Source organism: Notolepis coatsorum (genome assembly GCF_963971535.1).
Source record: "Notolepis coatsorum genome assembly, chromosome: 11".
Taxonomy (NCBI): Eukaryota; Metazoa; Chordata; class Actinopteri; order Aulopiformes; family Paralepididae; genus Notolepis; species Notolepis coatsorum.
In genome coordinates this window covers 94,081,749-94,102,615 of record NC_140175.1, presented here as the reverse complement: position 1 = coordinate 94,102,615, position 20,867 = coordinate 94,081,749, and the positions used below count along the sequence as shown (strand labels likewise).

General features: G+C 44.2%; 2 protein-coding genes across 2 annotated transcripts; one reads left to right on the top strand and one right to left on the bottom strand.

Moving 5' to 3' along the window:
- Window positions 1–274: 274 nt before the first annotated feature.
- hwa (huluwa) lies at window positions 275–1,531 on the top strand (the record flags this gene model as incomplete). The annotated part of the gene is made up of 3 exons (XM_084325003.1): window positions 275–952; window positions 1,045–1,252; window positions 1,359–1,531. The coding sequence occupies 3 exons, from the start codon at window positions 275–277 to the stop codon at window positions 1,529–1,531; spliced, it is 1,059 nt and encodes a 352-aa protein (XP_084181129.1).
- A 1,628-nt stretch (window positions 1,532–3,159) lies between these two features.
- Window positions 3,160–20,724, bottom strand: LOC311237306 (transitional endoplasmic reticulum ATPase-like). Its single transcript, XM_084325121.1, has 17 exons — window positions 20,566–20,724; window positions 19,975–20,086; window positions 19,358–19,530; window positions 19,043–19,185; window positions 17,488–17,618; window positions 16,423–16,554; window positions 15,847–15,949; window positions 15,598–15,731; window positions 13,771–13,906; window positions 13,468–13,580; window positions 12,596–12,760; window positions 11,664–11,786; window positions 11,019–11,231; window positions 10,569–10,877; window positions 6,863–7,018; window positions 6,123–6,277; window positions 3,160–3,712 (listed from the first exon to the last, which is right to left on the bottom strand). The coding sequence occupies exons 1-17, from the start codon at window positions 20,655–20,657 to the stop codon at window positions 3,601–3,603; spliced, it is 2,502 nt and encodes an 833-aa protein (XP_084181247.1). The 5' UTR covers window positions 20,658–20,724; the 3' UTR covers window positions 3,160–3,600.
- Window positions 20,725–20,867: the final 143 nt, after the last annotated feature.

The following is a 20,867-nucleotide window of genomic DNA, read 5'->3' as shown; positions in this document are numbered from 1 at the left end:
AGTGGGAGGTTCATGACGACTCTGCTTAGTAATACAAAGTTAAGTAAGGCTGGAAACATCGAGTCGCGATGAGAGATATCATAGTTTGGATGAAATGCAGGGAGTTTTGGCAAGGCCAGCGGTATGCTCACCCTTGTCTACACATTTCCAGACACCTTGCAACAGCATACTATCAAGACGGTCAAAGCACCTCAGGTTGATTGATACACCGAGCCACCTGTGGTGCACAGGACAGGTGATGAGTAAATAATTGCTCCATGTCCTGTGGAATGAAATGTCGCAAATAGGCCAAGCAACACCATCAAGTCTGAGTGAGGGTTCGCCAGTGACGAGCCTGACTCTGCTCGTCCTGTTACTCATACCCTGCGTGGTTCTTCTGATTGTGCTCAATTGCCTGTTCCTGGGCTACAAACTACTCCTCCTCTCCAAGAAGCGAAAGCGAGACTACACCGAGGAGATGCTGCTGCAGTCGACCCTCTCGACCCGCCACATGGTCACCACCACCAGGGTCTCATCCGGCGACGCGCCCGGCTGCTTCACCCCGAGGAACCACGACAACATGAAGAGGAATAATAACTACGTGTGCATGTCGGAACCCATTCTGCACCATCCCGTGGTGACCTCCTCCAGAACCTCGTCCTGCAGCAGGGAGAGGGAGAGGGGGGCGACGGTGGACCAGAGGATACGGTTCCTCCGGCCGGACGGCGCGACGGGGTCAGAGTGCCTCTTCATAGCGCCGAGCACCATCCTGGGGAGCTCCTCGTCCAGCCCCCGGTGCCCCTGCAGGAGCGAGCTGCCCCCCCGGAGGCCGAGGCTGCACGGCCAGAGGACCCCGGGGGGTTGGTGTAGAAGTGCACCCGTGTTACCGCAGCAGTCCAGTGAGTCAGAGGTCGATACGAGACCGAACCTGGTGCCGCCGAACTCGCCTGAGGTCCACGACCCCCTCTCTAGGGTATAACTCATTTTGTTGATCAATCCTCCTAAACCAGGCAGAAGAACACACTGTGATGCCAACTATCTTTTGACTTTTATATACTGCTGCAGGTGGCACCCGATGTGGGTCATGTTCGTCGGAGCAGCACACTGGAGATGCTCAAAGAAGTGAACTACGAAAACCCGGCAGAGCATCTGTTGTTCGACAAAGTGGATTTCGTGTGTGAATATATCAGCAGCATCCCCGGTCCAGAACCCTCCTATCTCAACTCCTCCGCGGTGGGCCCTGGACTTGACAGCGACTTTGGCGCAAGTGCAGGTATAGACTTTCAACGACCCCGCAGCCCACTTTTCAATTCCTTATTTCGCTAGTCGTTTAATTAAGCAAAGTTCTTGATGTGTATATATAATAATTTTCTTCCCAGGTGTCTCGCTAAGGATTTTGTCTGCAGATAGTGATGGTCTGTCCAATCATGGCGTGGTGTCCTCAGCCCCCCTGGCATGGGACTACTACGACCCCTGCTACGTCAGACAGAACAACATACCAAAACACAAACACCACAGACCTGCGATACATACCAAGCAGTATTGGGTATGATGCCTGTGAATACATATTTTAGATAATGATTTTAATGTTATTTATTTATCTTAAAGTATTTATCCCTAAAATGTCTTAAAATGCCTACACTTGTATTTAATTTTCTTCTAAAAAAAAAAAAAAAAAACTCACATTATTTTGGCTTAAACAATTGTTAACGGTTTGTCTTAAAATTCCTACACTTGTATTTAATTCTTAAACCCCAAACTAAATTTTTTTTGTTAACACTGTTTGATATGCTATGAGATGCACCCTGTCACTAAATTACCTTGTTCACAATTTAACTACCAAATCACTCATTTAATTTAAAGTATTCACTATTGACCAATTCAATTTCAAATATGCACCTTTTGATGTCACAACTGCAGTTCATGCTTGTGAATTTCATAAACTTGTTTGTTCACTCACTGAAATTGCCTGAATCTTTATTCTTGTCAAATACTCAATTGTACATGACTACTCATTTGTCCAATAAAAAGGTTGTGTCATGACAATTCAAATAAGTCTGAATTTGAATCACTTAAATTTACTATAAATGGTATCAAGTGTGCAATAGTATGCTTGCGGAGACCATGGTGGAATCACAAGATCTATGATGAATTGAAAATGGGGGACCCTGATGTAAACAAGACGAAAGTCTCTCTGGTCTGCATCCCCTTAATTTGGACCTCAAACCCTGCCCTCTTTTCTTGATCCTCCAATCACAACTGTCGCTTGCCTCGGACAGGCAAGCGACAGTTGTGATTGGAGGATCAAGAAAAGAGGGCAGGGTTTGAGAGGTATGTATTGAGCTGTACTGTGGGGGCCACTGAACTTAGAAACACTGGCCTGCCCTGCTTCTAGTTGCAGCAGCGCAATAGTTAGATAACCTAGGTGGGGAACAACCAGGAGATCACTGAAACTCACAAGTTGGAGAACTCTCTCACACAAAGGGAGCCGCAATCCGCATGCGATTGGTGGAGGCGGGACCCTTACAAAAAACTTGTTGCTAATCATTGACACATGCTAGCCTGTAATAATCCCACCCAGAAAAATCTACTTTGCATTTGATATTGCAAATGCCATCACACGGCATTTAAAGGGTTAGAATTATAAAATGAATTGTGTCATGATCAGGGCTGAAGTTGAATAAAAGATTATTATTTTCAATCTGACATTACAAAAAAAAGAATCCATCAAAATCAGTGTTGTTGCTAATCACACATGCTAGCCTGTTTAACAATAATTTGTGATGCCATCACAAACTGGCATTTAAAGGGTACAAATAAAAAAATGCCTGTACCAGAATGCAGGAAATGAAGTCTTTGTAACAAGACATTTCCTGGTGGGGGCCCCCCTGCTTAAAAAGTGGCTTGACTGGGGCTATTTTGCACTATTTCCTGGCCTGAATGATTTCCCCAGTCCGGCCCTGGTTAAAAGCCTCCAATGCTTAGTGTGTGCGTTTGAAAGTGTGCATGTTTCAACCATAAACGTTTTTCTTTACCTCCTATAATAGTGGGGGGTCACGGCTCTCTGACACCGTTATTTGGGAGTCTCTGCCTGAAAAGTTTGGGAACCCCTGCTGTACTGTACCAATTGTGCAATCTGTTAATAAAGTTTTCAATCAAGCAAATCAACCAACAGTACTCTCCAGTTAATGTTTTATTTCATACAACTCTTTTCACATTTTCAATTGCCATTACATTATATGCTATATTTATATAAAAAAAATGACAAGTCTTAAAGTAAGCCCAACCCATTCCCGTTTGTTTATTACGGGCTAGCGTTGCATCCTTCACTACTGGCTCTTCCCAACCCCCTTCAACACTCAGCCCCAAATCCTTACAAAGTCGAGAAATAAATCATCTCCAAAAGCAAGAATACAGACGAGCTGCAACATGCTGTCTCTAACATAGGAGGAGGAAAAGAGAGGGGTTTGACATCTCTTGAGTATATTAATATGCATTTGAAGATTCAGACATGGAATTTACGAGTGCTGTGTGTGGTATTTGTACAGCTTCGGTAGAATGTTGAAGAGCTTTGGTCCACCGGGTGGTAAAGTGTTTTGGCCCCGCCGCCGTAGCTTGGGCTTAACCATACAGGTCGTCGTCGTTGTCCTCGTTAAAGACTCCGGTGCCTCCGGTGCCTCCCTCCGTACCCTGGCTACGCCCCCCTGTTCCTGGCTCGGTGCTGGTGGGGAACCTTTGGTTATAAGAAGGAGAGGACATAACGTTAAGAGATGGAAAGTGACACCACATCCTGTTCCTCACTTAGAATGATAGTTAAGAGGGTGGGTCAGTGTCGCCATAGAAATGTTGGAAAATGGTTTCCCTCGTTACCACTGAGAGACTATGTACATTGAAATGGGGCTGCAGGATTTGCGATTATTGTGGACAATATTGTGATTACAATTACATTATAATAAATCAATTGTGTCATGAGTCTACTTGCTTGGTTATCAAGGAAAATACAGATGACTTATCTTATTACTTTGACTACCGGTTACACCCGGGTGGCTGATGCGTTTGTTTACATGAATGAATCACATGCGCCAGAGGGAGAATAGTACTGTGACCCGACATCTCAGAACGTCTTATTTCATAATACAATGTTTCCGAATGGACTTTTGGATTAAACCAAGTTGTAATGCAGTGATGAACAGTCTTTCCCAGCGGAACACAAGTTACTTAATGTTACACAGGTCGAGCTACGCACGCTTTTGCTTGCTAAACGTTCGATAGCAGTGTTGATCAGAAGGAGCCGTCTGCCAATAAAGATATTCAATAAATGTATTCACAAAATGGATTACCATTCAAACATTACTGAAGACTGCATGAGAAGGTAGGGGTCGCGACCAGGGATTAAAGCAAAAAAAAATCTCCTGACTGAAATTTTTTTCAGGCCAAGTCATATTCTTATTTTAACCTCCACTGTATTTCTTTTTAATAGCGTTGGCGTTTTAAGGGAGCCTACTTGTTTCGGTTTCGTCGATAATCCAATGTACAGTTACCCCCCCCCCCCCCCAACCACCTCCAATGTACAGTTTCTTCGTCAAATGTATATGCTCTCTTTTTTAGAGTCTTATTGTATCACAAACAATACTGTGTAAATCTGGTACGTCATAAATGTATAGATGTAGCAGTATTATCTATCTGTATGTCATGTATGTTATGATGAATTGAAAATGGGGGACCCTGATGTAAAGAGGAAAGTCTTTCTCTGGTCTGCATCCCCTTGACAATTGTGTGTATTGAGCTGTACTGTATTGTACCCATTCTGCAATCCGTTATAACAATCAATCAATATTTAACCGATTGCAGAATGGGTACAATACAGTATGGCTCAATACACACAATTGTTAAGGGGATGCAGACCTGAGAAAGACGTTTGTCTTGTTTACATCATCAGGGTCCCCCATTTTCAATTCAGTGACATTTATGACATGCATGACATTGACATCATGACATTTATGGCATAGAGACATACTACAGGTATATAGTACTGTTACATTTGTGACATAATCGATATGCAAATATACAGTAATGTTACCCATTTCCTGACAGAGAATATATACGGTGGGGAGGAGACACCTGTGTGATGTTGCTACGGAGTTAAGCTAATAAACGTATACTCACAACCACAGCAGGGGACTCACATATTGTACTGTGAAGTAACACGACAATGACAAACGTGTTGTTTCTGTTTTTCTTTTTGACATCGTTGCGGCACACGGAACAAGTTAACTCACCACTACAGCCCCCAGTAGCGCTGCCTAGCCAGTCTCTTCAAACGTCCTCTCCTCTCTAAACTTTTTGTTAGGTGGTCCCGCTCATCCTTTTCATCTGAGAACCCCGCGGTGGGTTCTCTTTTTAGTGGCCGGCTTACTCCTTCCATTTAACAGACGCTATTAAGCTAACGTTAGCTAATCGGTATATAGCAGCGAGTGCAAGCAGCGTGGTGGCTGTGACGTTGGTAAACAAGCAGTTGACGCGTGAGGCTGCAAAAAAGGCGACCCGTCTCTCGAGTCGCTGAGTGATGATGACTGCTTGGCGCGATAGGAAAAAAAAAGCCCTTTTCCATATTTGGTGCCTCTGATTGGCTCAATTTTGTTTCAATCTGTATGCATCTACAAATCATGCAAATACTTCCGTCAGACTGCGAATCAAATGGACGGATCTCCCCAATCAAATTGACGGAAATCCGTCTGGAGACGGAATGCTTTAATGCATGCGCGACCCATCTTTACAATTTTAGTTCCTTCCAATTGATCGGATGATGACCGATTATGAAATTAAATGTCTCATCTGGTCTACTGTATAGCACCCATGAACGGTTTTCACTGGCACATTTAAAAAAGAAAAAGCGTATTATGCCATGTAACGTTGAGATGCTTAATGACGACCAGAATTACATAGCATTATAAATGTTTTATGTATGTGTGCTTTGTTCTACAACCTTTGTGAGCGCTTTGATTCTCCTACGCACGTCATCAAGATTGCTTTCTACATGCACATTTTCTATATTCAGATTGATTAACTTAAGAAGGTAATATCAAAGTAATACATAAAGTGCTGTTCAGGCTAGTTTTCGGTTATATCAGTTATTTGCTCACCTGAAACTGCCAAAGCCTCTGCTCTGCTGTAATGTCTGAGCGAACATCTCGTATTTACGGATGTCGTTATCGCTGACGGAGCGGCGGGCAAAGCGCATGGCCTCCTCGAAGTGGTCCTCACGGATCTCTGGGACCGGGTCGTCCTCCTCCACCTCCTGAGTGCCCAGAAGACAAACAAAAACAATTCCATAAAAGTATATATTGTGGACAACTAAACCGTACAGTAACACCAATTGGAAGGACTTTTACATCAAGTTTGAGCGACCGTGGAGTGACCCCTCTGGACACCTCAACAAACTACATAAAAAAAAAAAACTGGCTTTGGGACATTAGTGTCCGTCGGTACAAAACACTACCTCCAAAGACACCGTCGGGGCATACACAGCAGAATTAAAGCTGCTGGTGCCTCCAGGAGGAAATACTTTGTTGTGTGGGCTTGAAGTGTGGGCTTGAAAAGTGATGTAGAGCCTGCTCCATTTCTGCTGTGCAGGTAAACTCACTCTTGCGAATTTCTCAGAAGTTGCCTACTGCAGCTTAAATGATTTTCTGACAGTATTTTTTTTAATACGTTTTTAAAACTGTTGACTTGCTGCCCTCCAGTGGTCAGAAAATGTTTATTGCAGCTTGCAAAATAATTATGCCTTTAACCTTTTTCTTTTTCCAGATACAGACAGCTTCCAAATGAAACAAGACATTTCTCTTTACAACGTGGCAAAGTTGTAGACTGTAGCTGAACTCACCATGGCTGAGGGGTTGGTCTGCCTCTCCCTCTCCCTCCTGATCTCGTTCTCGATGGACTCTCTGATGGCCAGCTTGCAGGCTCTCTGGCAGATCTCCGTTAGGTCAGCTCCAGAAAAACCATTGGTATTCTTGGCCAGGTAGTCCAAGTCCACACCCTAGGTCAGATAACATGTTGAGAAAGTCATTCCTAATAATACGGGATCCCGATTGGACCGGGACAGATCTGAGCCGATCACCCTTTTTTTCTTTTTGATCGGTATCGGCTATATAAACCCCAATCGAATTAAGATCCTTTTTGTTGAAAATTAAATGAAAACCATTAAGGGAAAGGTAAGCATATCTTGCCTTTTTTTTATCTACTTTTTCTCCCCATTTTTCTATTTTTTCTCCCGTCCCCAATTTCGTATTGTCCAATTCTACCCTCCCCCGTCTCGAACGTTGTTAGGCCATGCCTCCCACAAGCCGGCTGGACGAAGCCTTGCATCACATGTCCCCTCTGGTACTCGAGGAGGCAGCCGTCGCATCTTTTCACCTGCACAGCGCAATCTCTCAGCGGCGAGGGTCTGCATGGGAGGGACACGCCGCCCTCGTCGCTTCCTGATTCTACTGCGCAGGCGCACCAACCGACCTGTAGGAGTCGCTGTCCACAACGTCCGATCCCCACCTACCAGCTTCCCACCCCCTAATACTGCCAATTGTATTAGTATGAACGACCAGCCAAGCTGGTAGCAACGCCGAGAGCTGGGCTCGAGCCCAGCATCTCCTGCGTTGGTGGCGATCGCCTTGCCCACTGTGCCACCTAGCCGCCCATTGGAATACATTTTTAGAACGCATCTTAAAAACACATGGCAGCACCAATAATATATTGCGTGGAGTCGCACACACTACAGATATTATTATAGAGTTAATAAAAAAATATATATATATCCTTGCAGCGGTATTTCCAAATAGTCAAAAGAAATAGCACCATGACAATTACTAAAAACTACAGCATAAAAATATATTATTATGATCACATTGTAATTTGTGCCAGAAAACCAAATACCTACGGTCAAAATGAATACAAAATATTAGCACTATCTCCCAACCCTCTTTCAAACTGTTTCAAAGGATGACTTCCCAGATGCTTCTGTGCACTTTCCATACCATCAACTTTAATGCTCTTAGAAAATCAATAAACATTGTAGTGGGCAAGGCACTCGCCACCAGTGTGGAGACGCTAGGATTCGCGTGTTCGAATCCAGCTCTCCACATTGTTTTCAGTTTAGCTGGTCGTACGCAGTAATACACATTGGCCGTATTACGGGGAGGGAAACTGAAGGGTGGGGATCGGGCGTTGTGAACAAGCGACTCCTACAAGTCGGTTGGTGCGCCTGCGCAGTAGAATCAGGAAGTGTCGGGGGCAGCGTGAGCCTCCCACGCGTTACTCCTCGACACTGAGAGATCGAGCTGCGCAGGTGAAAAGATGCGACTGCTGTTACCTCAAGTACCGGAGGGGACTTGTGCTATGTATGACTTAGTCCACATTGCAGCCGGCTTGTGGGAGGCAAGAAACAGCGTTCGTGACAGGGGAGGGTTGAATTGGATGATACGAAATTGGGATGGGAGAAAAATATAGAAAAATGGGAGAAAAAGTGGATACAAAAAAAAATAAAATCAATAAACATTTCCATACAACATCCATTTAGGCCTACACACTGACAGCAAAAATAAATCTCACAGCATTGAATGGCCCAATAGCCCTGGGCTTAGAAACAGGCTCTTGCTGATGGATTGCCACCTTGTTGCGGTTGGGGGGCTTTGCGTGCCTCAATTGACCCCAAGAGCTATACCGGCAGGAGCCTAGTCTCCTGGTTAAGGACACCCTTAAGTGGGTCAGGTCAAAATGTAATCTGCTGGTCCTCCAGGTTGGGGGTTGGGCGTAGGGCCAACACAACCCAGTCCCGTAGAAGAAAACACTGATACGGAAACGGCATCAAAAGGAAAATTAAAACGACTGTGCGATGGGCTTCCTGAGTCATCGGAAGATATTAGGGATGGGTACGAGTAATGATTTCCCAGATTGCATACTCGCATGAATTACTGGAGTAATAGTGCTTGAGCAATTGTTTATGAAAATCTACTTTTAGAACACATCTTGAAGTGCAGCAGCAATAACGAGATATTGCGTCGAGTCACATGCGCACACAACCGATTTTTATTATGTCTCGCCCGCGGACATAACAATGCACAGCAATAAAAACAGTCAGTTACCATTTGTAATAATTACATTACCTCCACCTGTCTGCAACAGGTCACTCCGCTCATGGAATGGCATGTCCGTATAATACTAGTCTATGAACGCTACGCAAAGTGGCCGACATGTTGGAAATGCACAAACAAACCACCGTTTATCTTTTAAAAGATGAAATTCAAGAAGCCTAGTGGAACGTGAGGTGCAGATATGATTTTGATTCATATATGTGCATTATTTTATCCCACTTTATGCTTTGCTTTAGTCTTATTTCTTACTGATGTAAAGCACTTTGAACTGCAATCCCCTGTATGAAAGGTGCTATAAAATAGTTGTTATTATTATTATGCCACTTAAGTTACATTAAACAGGAAAAAAAACATGTTGCAGAATGAATAGGCCTATAAATGAATAATTTACAAAGTACAGAACATAATCTTACCTGCCCACCCTACCAGTTTCACCCTCATTTGAACCCTTTCTCCCCATGTGCTCTCCCTTTTAGAAATTTCTCCCATCAATCTTTTCAGATTTCAGAGCAATTCTTAGTATCAAGGTTTATTTGATATTCATAATAGTTAGTGTTGTTGCACTCATGCTTGAAGTGGTGAGTCGCATCGTGTATAAAAACATGTTCCCTCGCACATTTGCACTCAGATAACAGTAGGCTAACAAATTTCACGGTAATGTTAAAGTGTACTAGCCAATAGCCATGCTACAGAGTTGTGTTTCATTGGCACAAACAGGCACTTTTGGTGGACGTATTTGGTGGCAACCAGAAATAAAACAACAGAGCACTCAAGTTCTGTTGAAACGGCGAGTACTTGAGTAATCGATTACTCAGGCCCATCCCTAGTAGATATTCAAATGAACGTCAGTGGAGAAAGCCGTAAAGGAAGCTGCTGAAATGAGGTGGAGGTCCTCAACACTAAATGCATGGTCAGGATTGGATTTATGAGAAGGCGTCAAGGCGCTGGACATTGGATTGGACGAACCAAGTGAAAAGAACAGGATGACATCACATGAACTGCCCTACACGGCGTTCAGCGGAGAGAACTGATTAAAAACAAATAAAGCATTAAAGCATAACAATGTTTGTTTTCATTCACCGAGGAACTACACAATGGCCGTGACGTGCATTGTGCTGTGCGACAGGCGTTCTACTGGTAAGTGTAGTTCTTTAACGACAAATGAAAGAATGTTATAACTAACTTTATTTCAACCAAAAATGCTTAAACAATGATGTTAGTAATAGAAGGAAACTCATTTTGTGCAAAAATGGAAATCTTGCCAATGTTCATGAGGCAAGATTATTACAATAGCCGATAATACATGTTCCCAATGATAAATCCCTATACGAGTGGACAGCGCAGGAAACTAAAGTGACGTCAGACTACACCTCCCTATTAGGCATAAAGGGCAGTAAGTAAGTTAGAAACATGCTAAGATAGACGGACAGCCAGGGGACTTACCTTGGAGATGGGTGACTTGCGCAGGTTGGCGGTGAGGATGTTGATGCGGGACTTCTCGTCGGGCAGAGGAATGTAGATGAGCTGGTCCAGACGCCCGGGTCTCAGGATGGCCGGGTCGATGATGTCGGGCCTGTTGGTGGCGCCGATGATGAAGACGTTCTTCTTGCTGGACATGCCGTCCATCTCGGTCAGGATCTGGTTGATGACGCGGTCGGCCGCTCCGCCGCCGTCACCCGCGTTGCCACCGCGAGCCTTGGCGATGGAGTCCAGCTCATCGAAGAACAGGACGCAAGGGGCAGCTTGGCGAGCCTGGGGCAGAGAAGAAAATAAATAAATGATAAATTAATTCACTTTTTGACAGGCCAGTATACCGTCAACTAAAATCGAATTGAGCCGGAAGATATCTGGGAAGCGATCATCAATGCACTCTGGGTTTCGGCGCACGCTCACCTTGTCAAAGATCTCTCGGACGTTGGCCTCAGACTCTCCGAACCACATGGTGAGCAGCTCAGGCCCTTTGATGGAGATGAAGTTGGCCTGGCACTCGTTGGCGATGGCCTTGGCCAGGAGGGTCTTACCACAACCAGGCGGGCCGTAGAACAGCACACCCTTGGACGGGGTCATACCGAACTTCAGGAACTTCTCCGGGTGCTCCACTGGGTACTGTAGGATATAGTGAATATCATGAATAACGTACTCAGTCAACAGAGTCTGGTTAATACGATTTATTAGCCAGACAGATCAAATATATACAAGATAGTTAGATACATGGCTGAGGCTTCCGCCCCAGGTGATCAGCTGAAATGACCTAGGAAGAGAAGCCCAGAATGATGTAGGGAGGAACCCTTTATAGTGAGGAGGGGGAGGGGGGACCCCATAAGATGAGTCAAATGGGGGGGGGGGGGGGCACAGGAGAGGGGACAAAGGGGAGGGGAGGGGTAGGGATTAGAAGAGGGGGATGTCTTTATGAAGATATATATACGACAGTACTACAGCGAAAAACAATAGAAGGGAATAGAGTGAGTGAGTGATATCCACTATCCTGATAAGAGATTTACCATTTTATACTATAAAAAAAATGCATGAGCATGTTACCTGTACGAGCTCCTGCAGTTCCCTCTTGACGTCCTCCAGGCCTCCGATGTCCTCCCAAGAGATGTTGGGCACCTCCACCACCGTCTCCCTCAGGGCTGAGGGGTTGCTCTGGCTCAGAGCCCACTGGAAAACACCACACATCCATCAACACCAAAACATGTATACAATACTGCAAAATACTAACAGAAATATTCAAATCATTGCTTTGTTTTTCTTCCAATTATAACATCAGCAAGACGTTGGCACGGCCAATAACCATCTACAGCCAAGAGAAATGTGAACAAGAACACTTCCTTATGGTTCTCTCATATGTTTTATATTCAGAGTAATTATATTGTTTACACTATTTATTTTTGTCATATTTTTATATTCATATCTAATTTTTATTGCCCATGCCTCCCCCAACCCTCCCCCATGCTGCTATGATACCCGAATTTCCTCAAGGGAATCAATAAAGGAATATCTTATATAAGATTCCTACCTGGAAAATTAACTATGTTCCGTCCTTCGGATGAGACGCTAAACCGAGGTCCTGACTGAATCTCAGTGGTTAAAGAACACAGGACGCCTATCACAGAGTAGGGGGTTTCCAGACGTTCCTGGCCAAATTCCCAATCAGGTGTCTGACATCAAGGCCACCTAATCATCCCTTGCCCTTAATTGGCTGATATAAATCCCTGTCTCCTGAGCCGTTCAGCCATTGTGATGTGTGCCTGGTGCCAGTGTATGGCAGCCATTAAGCCTGCATAGCCCAAGGTTGGGCGCTACCAGTGGTGGTGAAGGAGGCAATTTCCACCCTACATTGTGGGGAGCACTTTAAGTGTCTAGAAAAGCGCTATATAAATGTAATGAATGAATGTTCCTACCCAATTCGTTTAATCTTCCTTCTTATCCTTTTCTTGTTGAATTTAATTTTAAAAAGGACCCCTCACCCTGAAGTCATCCATGGTGACAGCCAGGGAGTCCATGACCTCCGCATCGATGGTCTCATCTTCCAGGTCGATCAGGTCCATCTTCTTCCTGATGGCCTGCAGGGCGGCTTCAGAGCACAGGGCTGCAAGATCTGCCCCCACGTGACCATGAGTCTCATTGGCAACCTGGGAAGCATGTCACACCATCAATTAATATGCACCCACAACACACACACCATCAATTAACCCTTTCACTACCACGCTACAGAATGTTAACCCTTTGGGGCGGCTAAGTGGCGCAGTGGGCAAGGCGCTCGCCACTAACGCAGGAGATGCTGGGTTCGAGCCCATCTCTCGGCGTTGCTTCCGGCTTGGCTGGTCGTTCATACTAATACAATTGGCAGTATTAGGGGGTGGGAAAGCCGGTGGGTGGGGATCGGACGTTGTGGACAGCGACTCCTACAGGTCGGTTGGTGCGCATGTACAGCAGAATCAGGAAGTATCGGGGGCAGCGTGAGCCTCCCACACGTTACTCCTCGCCACCGAGAGTCCGCGCTGTACAGGTGAAAAGATGCGACAGCTGTGTACCAGTGGGAGGCATGGCCTAACAACGTTCGAGACAGGGGAGGGAAGAATTGGATAATACGAAATTGGGATAGGAGAAAAATAGAAAATGGGGAGAAAAAGTAGAAGAAAAAAAAAGAACATTAACCCTTTCACTACCATACTACCGAAGGGTTAACCCGTTCACTGCAACACTACAGAAGGTTAACCCTTTCACTGACCGTCTGTAGTGTGGTAGTAAAAGGTCGACCTTCTGTAGTGTGGTAGTGAAAGAGTCAACATGCTCACGCACAGCAGCAATACAAATGAGACACCGGTGCTGCACTGACCTGCTCCAAATCCACATCGTCGTTCAGCTTCATGTTCTTGGTGTGGATCTGGAGGATCTCCAGTCTGCCGGTGGCGTCGGGGATGCCAATGTCCACCTCTCGGTCAAAGCGCCCTGATGACACAAGCATGAAAGTATACACTCTGGTTTAAGTTACCATTTCAATAACGACACACTTTTTTTTATGCATTTGTAAAAGAAATATATAAAAAGAAATTATAATATAAAAAGGAGGTAAAACTATTTGTAAAAGAGATTAAAAAATGTATTTAAAAAAAAAAAAAAAGAGGTGAAACATGTTTACCAAATCGCCTTAGAGCAGGGTCAATGCTGTTGGGTCGGTTGGTGGCTGCCATGACGATGACGTGAGCCCTCTGCTTCAGCCCGTCCATCAGGGTGAGGAGCTGGGACACAATGCGCCTCTCCACTTCTCCATGTGTCTGCAGGGAGAAGGGTTAGGTTTGGGGGGGAAATCATCAATATACAGCTGCATAACACATCGTGATATTTTGTGTCAATATTGTATCGTGATCTTTTGTATCGATACACCAAGTATCAATATTTAAAAATATTTTTTTTTTAAATAATATTAGCTTGACAATCCTATTTTGTTGCAATAGAAATGATTGGAGCGAAGTTAACAGACTGAAAACATTATCTTATTAGATAACAGATGTTGTGCAGTGTTAATTTAGTCAGCTATTTTTAAGTCTTAGTCATGTCTCAAATGCTCTTTTTCGTTTATCATATTGTTATTTAGTCACCTATATCTATTTTTATTTTAAGTCAAGTTTTAGTCAACTACAGGTCTGAGCATTTTCGTTTGTCTTTTTTGTTTAGTCTCGCCACTCAGTTATAGCCTCATAAGTTGGCGTGAGCTTTTTCTAAACAAAAAAAGCTAACGTTAGTGCTAGCTGGTTAAGCTATTTAATGTGTTCTATTGTGGTGGATCAACATAATGTAGCGATCAGTCATGCAGTAATGTAGGGAAAGAGGGGTTTCCTTTTCTGTATGGTGCTTTATTTCCAGCTCAATATGGGGTTTTACAGGTCGATACTTCCCTTCTCATACAACACAGCTACCTGCTAATACGCTAGCTTCACAACAACAACGTAACATCCGGTCCGTCCTCCCATATCTCCCGGGGGGGAAACAACACCCCCAGCATAACAGTGCTGCCCCTAAGACCATACAATTAGAACGACACAAAACCCCAGAACATTACAACAATTCACCCACGGAACTATGTGCTGGGGATAAGGGCTCCGCACGGACAATTATGTTTGTTACTTTCCCGTCAGCAAACGAGTTCCTGTTAGCTAGCGAGTAGCAAGAAAAAAGTGTTGAAGTTGACGTTGAATAAACGTTTAGCAAGATTTTATTTTGCAAACTAGATTGTGTCGTCGTTTTTGGTCAACGACATTGCATGAATAATTTTGTCACGTTAGTCTCACATGATCTCCATTAACGTGACGTCTCGTCTTTGTCATGGGAAAAAGCTTCGTTGACGACCATATTTAGTCATCATTTTCATTGACTAAATTAACACCGGTGTATATATATATATATATATTTTTTTTTTTTTTTTGCAGATGTTGACTAAGTTTTACTTCTGCGACATAATTTGCAGTTGAAAAAAGGTAAATCGCAATACTATCGTATTGTGATAATATTGTATCGTGTAAACAGGAAAAAGCATTTAATATAAAAGTATTCTGTATTTTTGTATGACAACTAATAAAGAAACTTGAACTTGACACTTGGCCTCTGGTGATTCCCAGCCCTACTGTTTAGGGTCCTTGAATCACTCAATATTACTGTAGTGCACGTTCACTTAGATGGCAAAGTTCTGTAGAAGACAAGGTAGAATAACATAAAACATTTAGTAGAGGCTTTTCCCCAAAGTGCCTCACAGTATCATGAATGCAAATTTCGCATGGGTGGCCCCATGTAACTCCCACTCAAGAGAGCGTTAGAGCCACACTCTACCCATTGCCCTAGAGACAGGACCATTGCCGATATATATATAGAAATACAATAAGTAGGAGGCCTTTTGGCAGTGAAGTATTAATTACACGTTGTACATGTTAGAGGGTAACATGCTTATCAAGCTGCCTGGTCTGTGGCCCACCTTCTCTCTTTTTGGTGCAATAGCATCCAGCTCGTCGATGAAGATGATGGCGGGGGCATTCTTCTCCGCTTCCTCGAAGGCCTTCCTCAGGTTACTCTCGGACTCGCCGGCAAGTTTGCTCATGATCTCAGGGCCTGAAAAATTTATGAGGCAGGCGTGAAATCGAGACCCCTCTTTCAGATTACCCTTTGTGTGACGCCACTCTCGTTCGGAGGGAACGGCGGCGTCGGGTAGTCTCGTCTAACTCACCGTTGATCAGGAAAAAGAAGGCTCCGGTCTCATTGGCCACGGCTCGAGCGATCAGAGTCTTGCCCGTGCCGGGGGGTCCGTACAACATGATGCCCCTTGGAGGCTGAAAACAGATTGAGAGAGGATTTGGTCTACATTCGCATTTTGTCCACACTAACTTAGTTAGGGATGTCCGATATTATCGGCCGATATTGGCATTCAAATGTAATATTGGAAATTATCGGTATTTATTTAACCTTTATTTACCCAGGCAAGCAAGTAAGAACAAATTCTTATTTTATTTATTGTGAAAAGTATGCATAATGTTGTGTTAATTCCACCACAAGAGATATGTAATGTTAATTACCTGAAATTATACAGTTTTGGGGGGGGGGGGGGGGGGGCCTGCATATATCGTATCGGTAATTAAGAGTTGGACAATATCGGTATATCGGTAAAAAAAAAAAGCAAATATCCAACATCCCTACTAACAATACTACAGAGGAAATGTAACTAAGTGAATGAAGAAATTATTGAAACACCCCTTGGATTGAGGATCTTTTATCGCCCGAATTAAAAGGTTTCATCTGGACTCACCTTCACTCCAATGGCCTTGAAGAGTGCTGGGTGCCTCAGGGGAAGCTCCACCATCTCCTTGATCTGAGCCAGCTGCTTCCTCACTCCACCAATGTCATCATAGCCGACCTCGTTCAGAGACTCCTCCTCGTCCTGGAACAATACAGAGGGAATATCAACGAGCAGATACGTTTTCCTCGTGCCACTTATTGTGCAGCAAATTATTTTTATAGATGCAAAGCAGCATCTCTATGACGCAATGCCACCAACTCATTCAGTAACATTTAGCCGCTCTGCCCACAGTGGCAACGTCACGCAGGGAATTTGCTTTGTGTAAAATGAGATATTCCTTTATTGGTCCCCTTAGAGACAGCACTCATCACACGCAAGAGAGGGAGAATGGCTTATAGCAGACTTATTTCAGCTAATTCAATTACATATTTATCATACATCAACTATCCAGTTATTATTTATTTTTTTAATAGTGTACCATTTGGCTACTTAAAATGATTGAAGGTACAGAGACACTCAGACAGAGAGGGGGGGGCTCAGCCCCACCCCAATCCTCACTATTGGAAGATGAAACGTAACCCTGCCGAGACTTCGCTGCGGCTCCAGGAGGAAGGTTAACCCTTTCACTACCACAGTACAGACGGTTAGGCTTGATATAATCTTTACTATAATCATCGCACTCCTAAATATTTAATGCTATGCAAAGCCTGCCCGCTCTCACTCACACGCGCATGTGCTCCTCCGGTCACGGATCCACTCAACTCATAGAAAATAAAAGCATCAGGATATTGGTATTCTAAAATAATCATTAAATCTATACTTTTGAATGGCTTGGTATTGCGATACTTTTCTAGTATCGGTGTATTGTGCAACCCATAAAGGAGACTCATCTCAATTTCACCTATTTATTTTGGCCATGTCAGCAAACGTGCCAATGTCTCTGCCTAGTGGCCTTCATCAGAGCATTCATGTTTAAATAGAGGTCTCTGTATTAGAAAGACGACATAACGAAGCACAAGCTAAACACGTCGTCAGCTCAAGAGTGAAGGTGAAGGATTAGTGATGCAGACATACCTCTCTTTTGATTGGCTCTCCCTCACAGTGGATGACAGTGTCAGGAGCCACAATGCAGTAGGGGTTGGGGTCCGTCTCCACCACTTTAAATTCCACTGCACGCATGCCTCCTCTCACCTGGAAGATATCCCCTACAGACAGGATATTCAGGGAGTAACTTTTATGGCTAAATCAATGTTGACTGTTCATGATTAGTAATGATGGGGAGCTGATGGTGGAGAAGCGATGGATATAATCTGAGTCTCTACATGAAAAGCTAGCTAGCAGGGGAGCTCCAGTAGCTCACCACGTACCGCAAGCGCTATTTCGGCGCCGTGGACAACCGTGCTCGTCACGGATCTGGGGTTTAGCGAGTTCGAATCCCGGACTGCAGCCGTGCCTTTCCCAGAGTGCCTTCCCCCCCATCTGAACCCTTTCAGCCTGTTTCTGTCTGTCATCCTTGACCAGAATAAATGTGATAAACACATAAAAGAGCCAGGGGAATGGCCAAAGTTTAAAAAAAAAGAAAGGCTAGCTAGCCTTGGTCCAGAGCTGCCAGACTGCAGTAGGGTTGCCACAGCACTGATAATGGTGTTACTCTGTGTTCAGGCATCCACAGAGTACATTACTTGCCGCCACCAGCCAACCCAGCGTCTGCTTTCTTTTATAATATAAATAATAAATATAAATAAGATTTATTTAGTTAATTTTCACACATCAGTGTCCACATTCAAATTTTAAAAACGAATTTGTAAAATACTAAGCGTGTTAGTTATCAATACTTAGTCAGACAACATAGCTTACCGGTATGTTTCTCTTTCACTTAAGAGTAGATTTGCATTTGCATGAAGGAGAGAAAGGAGGCTCTAGAGGCGACATGACAGGTTACACAACGATGGCGGAGGATTCGGTAATATTTCTAATTTAACCCTTTCACTGCCGCACTACCAAATCGGTTAACCCTCTCACTGCGACAATACACAGAAGGTTAACCCTTTCACTGCCACACGACAGCAACCGTCGGTTGTGTGATAGTAAAGGGTTAACCGTCTGTCGTGTGGCAGTGAAAGGGTTAAACAGTGCAGCAGCTCGACTGGAGGAGCTGAGGACCAGGCCAACAACAGTATGTTTACGTGATGTGCTAAATAAGGCTGCAGCTACATTGATCGTCAATGAACAGACCGAAAATGACTCGTCTGTTGGTTTAACATATCAACTCTGTCTGTCCAACAAATGGATACTAATCATTGAAACATTTAAAAAAAAGACTTGGACAGACAGTGGATAAATGTAGTTGCATAATGTTAAAGATCAAAGTAAGCGCTCTACAGATATTGAGCATCATTTTGTAATACTGGTGGTTGTCACAAGTTTATCAATCATGAGAGATTTCACATAACCGTGGCAACTCTAGACTGCAGAAGCCTATTCAACGTGCTAAATCAACCATCAGGCATTCAAAGACGGTCTCCAGCTCGATCAGACAAACCCAAATCCCTCCAGACTGTCGGTCACCAACACATTGACCTATCCGTGGCAGCCTGTTTTCCCGTTTTAGATTGAAAAGTGATCTTACCTCTCCTGATGGGCCTATAGGCCTCCAGGAAGTAGGGCTTGAGGTAAACCTCAAACAGGTTCCCTGTGATGCCTTCCACGGTATCGTCAATGGGCAGGACATGGATGCGCTTCCCATATTTTACATCTGGGCATGGCTGTATACTGTGGAGAACCCAATGAGGTCATAATTTTAAATGAGACCTTTCAGTCACTCAAGCATCCAATTCTGTGATACATTTCCGGCTAATGTTTTTATTTATTTTTATTATCAATCTAAATTGAGGCTATAAAATCTATTACTGCTACCACCAGCACAGGTCTCATCATTTCTCACCTGATGACGTCTCCCAGACGGACTCTTAGGTTGTTACGCACCACTCTGTTCATGCGGACCTTCTCGTCAGCGCAGGTGTCGTCAGAGAGAACGATGCATACCGTTTCGCGCCTCTTCTTTCCTTTTAGCATCACGGTATCACCTCTGAACAGCTGTAGCTCATCCATTTTGGCCTGGGGAATGACGAGAGGGATCAAAACAAGAGTAGATTCACAATAGCCGTGACCGGCGTGTACATGCATGCATTCATACACACGTGCAAGTGTGTGTGGATGTGCGTGTCCTTGCCCCATGATCAAGCTGATCATGATTCACAAAGTTTAGCCATGTTACGTGAATCCGTTAAGAAGTTATGCACTTTTGTTATGGGCAACTCCCACCCCTTTTCTTTTTTTGCAAATTGCCAGTGTCCTTTGGGTCATCATGACCAACCTTTCCACAAAATCTGTGAACACATTTGCAAGTTATGTGCCTTTTTTTGCAATAGGCCCCACTCCTACTATGGACTTTGGCATCCAAGTATCAAAATACTATTTCATCGAGATATCAAAGCACTATTGCAAACGCCATTTTGGGGGACCTGCATCATCATTACCAAGCCTATATGATGAATTCACCTGAGACAGAGAGACCACACTGTTGTCCTCGTTGATAGATTCATCCACAATCAGCCGGTTGGGCCTCGGCTTCTGCTTCAGAATAGCCGTGGAGAGGTCCTCGTTCTTCTGGCTGAAAGTTTGACAAGTCATAATACCAGCGGTTAATAGCGAGCTCGCCGGCAAGATGTGGCTGAAAGACAACAAACGCTCGATAGAGATAACACAGTGCGTATGCTAACTCACTAGCTAGGCTAGCGTCACTGTTAAAGGCCCCACATGACACAGCAAGAAAGTCGGTGGAGATGAAAGTGGCTAACCTAACTTCGCAGTGTAGCAATCATCTTTATGGGAATAAATGTTGTCATTTAACGTCACGTTAACAGTGTCGCCATTAGTTAAGAAACGTCAATCTATGTACGTAGTGTATTGTTGTGAAAAGTGGTACTTATCTCATGACGTTAGCTGGATATAGCTGGCTAGCTACATTTGAGACAAAGCAAGCGCTGTCATGATAATGTTAACCGGCGTCCTCCAGTCTGTAACGTTAGCTAGCGAAAAGTAGCCAGCTAATGTCGTTAACTTCTAATAATAATCATAGCCACAACTTACTCTGCTGCTGAAGCCATTGTGCTCCGCCTGGTTAATACGATGGGTGTTAGACTAGTGATATTTGATGCTGTCCGTTTGTGGCCCCTTTTCATCCGTATCTTCTTCTTCTTCTTCTTCTTCCTCTTCTTCTTCCTTGGAATTAATGGCGGGTCGCAACCACAGAATGCCGCCACCTACTGTACAACTCAGCAACTGGAGCAGATAAAGCGATTTCATCAGTATCGTCGTTCACAACTGCGCGCAACAACCAGCGAGTAGGGTATATCTGCAGAGCCGCAAGCCCAAAGTCTGGGCGGGGCTTC